This window comes from Solanum tuberosum, unplaced genomic scaffold, assembly GCF_000226075.1.
Source record: "Solanum tuberosum cultivar DM 1-3 516 R44 unplaced genomic scaffold, SolTub_3.0 scf00128, whole genome shotgun sequence".
In the NCBI taxonomy this organism is placed as follows: domain Eukaryota; kingdom Viridiplantae; phylum Streptophyta; class Magnoliopsida; order Solanales; family Solanaceae; genus Solanum; species Solanum tuberosum.
In genome coordinates, this window is record NW_006239053.1 from 348,560 (window position 1) to 353,513 (window position 4,954).

At 39.0% G+C, this 4,954-nt stretch overlaps 1 protein-coding gene across 1 annotated transcript; it reads right to left on the reverse strand.

Moving 5' to 3' along the window:
- Positions 1-1,195: 1,195 nt before the first annotated feature.
- On the reverse strand, positions 1,196-4,040 carry LOC107061265 (probable serine/threonine-protein kinase clkA). Its single transcript, XM_015310209.1, has 2 exons — positions 2,661-4,040; positions 1,196-2,313 (listed from the first exon to the last, which is right to left on the reverse strand). Exons 1-2 carry the CDS (start codon positions 3,415-3,417, stop codon positions 2,279-2,281), a joined length of 792 nt encoding a protein of 263 aa, XP_015165695.1. The 5' UTR covers positions 3,418-4,040; the 3' UTR covers positions 1,196-2,278.
- Positions 4,041-4,954: the final 914 nt, after the last annotated feature.

Here is a 4,954-nt window from a genome sequence, read left to right on the forward strand (position 1 = left end):
ATTGAGCTTGCATACCAACCCTAAGTCATCTACAGCAAGCCCTTGTGGTAGTTTTATGTATACTTCTTCATGGAGATCACCATGAATGAATGCATTATTCACATCAAGTTGAAACATATCCCAACCCTTCTTGGCAGCACATGCAATCAAGGTCCTCACAGTGGTCATCCTGACTACTGAGGAGTAAGTTTCTGTGTAATCGACACCAGCTTGTTGAGTGTACCCCTTAACCACTAGTTTGGCCTTAAACCTTTCAATACTGCCATCAGATTTGTACTTCACTTTGTACACCCACCTACAACCAATTGCTTGCTTTTCTGCAGGTAATCTCACAAGATCCCAAGTATTATTCGCATAGAGTGCATCAAATTCTTGTATCATGGCCTTTTGCCAAGTAGGACTTAATGCTGCCTCATCATAAGATGAAGGTTCACTATCATGACAAATGTTTTCAACCACTGCTTGACTGGTGGAGGCAATGACATTAGGAGAAATGTGGTGGTGTTTAGTGAATAAGGCATTGAGAGAAAGAGCACTGGAAATAGATTGTGTGGGAGCAGGGGTCTTTAAAGTAGGGATGGAAAAAATGTAATCCTTCAAGTGTGAAGGAAGCTTATTCTCTCTTTGTGATCTCCTTTGCAGTACTGCAGGAGGAGAGGGCAGTGTGTGAGTAGGCTGATTATGAGGGAGGGAATGAGGATGGTGTGACACATATGAGTTAGTAGGAATCATATCTGTGTTTTGATTTACCAAAGTATTATCATGTATTGGTTCAATACAATCAGAGGAAGAAACTGTTCTAAGAACAAAAGGAAAAGTGCATTTTTCAGAAGTCAAAGTAAAAGGAAACATATTCTCATGAAATACTACATCCCTAGACACATGTATTCTTTTTGTGGCAAGACTCATCACCTTATATCTTTTTGTGCCGAAGGGGTAACCTACAAATATGTGAGGAGTGGTTCTGGGTTGAAGTTTGTCCCTCTGAACTTTGGGTAGTGTGGGATAGCATAAACACCCAAATGATCTTAACTGGCTGTAGGTTGGCTTTTTCTTATATAGGACTTCATAAGGACATTTATTTTTTGAGGTAGGTTGAAGGGAGTCTGTTTATGAGATGTGTTGTTGTAAGTATGCATTCACCCTAGTGTTTCATGGGAAGTTTTGATTGAAGTAGAAGAGCTCTTGTTGTTTCCAACAAGTACTTATGCTTCCTTTCCACTATGCTATTTTGCTGGGGTGTATAGGGACAACTCCTTTGATGTATTATACCTTTGGTTTGAAAAAAAAACGTGTTTCAGTGTTATTAAACTTCAGCCCATTGTCTGTCCTGACACCTTTAAATGTGGTTTGGAACTGATTTTCTGCCATACTTACAAAGTTTTTAAGAACCTGTAAGACATTACTTTTGGTGCTCAATAAGTGAGTCCAAGTAGACCTACTATAGTCATCTACCATGGTGATGAAATATTTGTAATTGTCATGTGTGGGTATGTGGTAAGGACCCCAGAGGTCAACATGGAGGAGTTCAAAAATGGTATTAGAATGTGTGGTACTTTGACTAAAAGGTAGTCTTTCTTGTCTTGCCATGGGGCAAATGGTACACAAAAAGGGTTGTTTAGCAGAAAAACTAGTTGGAATTATAGGTATGTTTCTCATCTTTGCAAAAGGCACATGGCCAAGTCTATTGTACCACAACAAGTCTACAGTATGTTTAGTAGAAGTAGTGTAAGAGTTATTGTCTTTCAACACATTTTGATCATTATCAGAAGTGGAAGAACATACAAAAGTATCAGTACATTTATTGCAAGGATAACATTCAGCAGAAACGTTCTTATCATTTGAAACTTAACTACTGACTAGAAAAAGAAGGATTGTGGTTGTTGTTGTGATAAGTTGCGTTGGAATTGATAAAGTTCCGTGGAGAATCTCTCTTTCGCCTCTCCTCCCTGTCTCAATTCTGATTGATTAGTTTCTTCCTTCGCGCAAGCTACGGTCATCACTCACTGGACGAGCCTTTCTATTTGTACCAGTTGAGTACGTCTGCCCAAGACCCAGACAAAAAGCCCGGCTCGCATGGACTTCCGGTCTTTCTTAGTTGACAACTTTTTTATTGCATTTCCAGCATTCCTTTCAATTCTTTCAACCGATTTGGCAACTTTCAGCTATACAAAGTTGGGAGGGATAATATCAACCACTTGACGCCCAACAACAGATGGAGGATTTAACATTGTTCTTCAGACATCTTGAACAAAGGAAATAATTCCCTTCTCTGCTATTACCAAGCACCTGAGGCCTCTTCACTGAAGTGGCCTGTAACAAACAAGATGCACTAGTGAACAAAACTGTGCAATTCATAGAAAGAGTCAAGGAATGAACTGAAACTAGATTGTATTTAAAAGAAGGCACATATAATACTTTGTGTAAAACAATTTCAGATGTGATCACTGCATCACCAAATTTTGTCACTCTAACTTTATATCCCTTAGGCAAAGAAACAAGCATAGGGTAAGGCATGGTTTGGATGTTGGTCAGAGAGGATCTGTTAAAGGTTATATGGTTTGATGCCCCCGAGTCAATGATCCACAAGTCAGCACTTGATTTAAATCATTAACATGAAAATTTGCCAAAATCTACAGAGGAAGAACATACTACAATACCTGCAAAGTTCACAGAACCAGCACCTATGTTCGAGTTAGTTAAATCCTCTCCCTCGACTCGAAAATGCTGCAGGAGATTCATGATATGAGCATATTGATCCTTAGTAAGTATGGCATTTTGATTGTGATTAACCTGTGGACAGTCTTTTCCCTGAGCCGGCATCATGTCATCAGGAGATCCATGCACATTAGCCACAACTCTCTTTCCCTTATATTCATGATTGTTGTTATGTCTAGCATGAAATCCATTGTTCCTGTTGGCCTGGTTGTTGTGTCCTTGTGGATATCCATTTAACTTGTAGCATTTCTCCCTGATATGTCCCGTCTTTTTGCAGAAATCACATAACATTGCATTCCTATTGCTACTGCTGCCTGAGTAATAATTGAATCCTCCATAGTTATTGTTATTTCCTGAGGTATTGTTACTTCCTGAATAGTTGTTGTTGGAGAATGATGTCTTGTAGTTCCTTCCTGCTAGGCCCTTTCCAATACTATTGGAAGTATTTACACTCAAAGAAGCCGACTCCATAGGAACTCGACTAGAAGGTCTAAATTCTCTCTGTTTCTCCTCTTGGATCAGTAAAGAGAAAGCCTGCGCCATGGATGGAAAAGGATTCACCATAAGAATGTTACCTCTTACCACAGTGTATGCCTCATTCATCTCCATCAAAAACTGTACCAAACGTCTATCATGTTCTGCTCTGTGTAGCCCATCCTTGGCTCTACAAGTGCAAGTGCAAGAGCACTGATTTCTCATATTCAGAGTATTCAATTCTTCCCAAAGCTTTTTGATTCTAGTGTAATAGACAGTGATGTCCAAATTTCCTTGTGTGAGATCATTAATTTCTTTCTGGATCTGGTATAACTTTGCTCCATTAGTCTGATCATACCTATCTTCAAGTTCTTTCCAAAGTTCCACTGAATAATTAACATATTCCACACTATCTGAAATCTCATTAGCGAGGGAATTTAAGATTCAGGAAGTTACCATATCGTCACATCGTTGCCATTGACGTGACTGAAGTGAATTCGCAGTTGGTTTTCGATGAACCCGAGCTTGTTCTTCACTGACAAAGCTCGCATGACTCCTCTTCTCCAGGATCGATATCCTGTGCCATCGAATTGAACTGGAACTAGTACCATTCCAGGGATATCGGAGGGATGTACATAGAGAGCACTGCTCGCATCACCACCAGTAGAAGTTCCCTCTGTTGAAGGAATATTTTCAGCACCTGTCATGGTAAAAAATCAACTAGGAAGATGAACGAAAAATTCAAATCGAAAGAGACGAGAGCAAGCTAGGCTCTGATACCATATCAAACTACACAACAATGGTGAGCATCTAATCAAAGAACAACAGAAAAGCCATAATTGGCAATTGAGAGAAGAAGTTTGCAGAATCTGAAATTTGAGAAAATGTGAACTCACACTCTGTGTATTGATCGATACAAGTATATATACGCAAGAATGTAATATTGTCGGTTGTATCCAACTAAGCAAAAGTAGAAGATAAGAGAAGAAAATATCCTAACTAACTTTCTGATTACCTAACCAACTTGATGTGACAGCCTAACTAACAATCTAACTAATTGACTAGCTAACGGTAATTAACACTAGTTACAACTAATTACAATGCATAATTAGATTGTTAATAAAATATATAGGGTAACCATGCACGCACCGGTTCTGTAGAAACCTGATCAGACTCGTATGTATTTAACGAATCGATAGAATTACATATACAACATTTTAAAATTCACACTCACACCTGTAAAATTTAAATTCTGAAAACCGCGGCCCAACGTGTAAACATATATCAAAAGTAAACAAATGAAAGGTAGGCGAAGAGAGCCATAGCAATAGAAGACATGCACAAGGCCGGGGTAGATGAAGATGAGTTGTTGCTAGCACGAGCACCAGCACGGACTACAGGGGTCAATCTGGTGGTTGAAGCCCTTCCACTGCCACGACTCCCACTCACCCTGGCAAAGGTAGGTGTTAGGAGGATGCACATGATGATAGAAAGCACAATTACAACCTTCATAACGTTCTTCATCTTTATTTTTAATTTTCTTAGATACTGCTTACTTATTCCCTATTAGCTAATTATACCTAAAACCTTTCTTCCTCTTCTAAGTGTTTCTCTCTTTTAGGTGTAAGAAATAAGTTTGGATATTAATATGTAGAAATAAAACTAGCTTGTCTATTTATATTGAAATTTTGCACGTTTTCTCATTAAGTATAGAGAGGACCCCCCCCCCCCCCCGCCATTTTTTTTAATCGGGGGGAAAAAA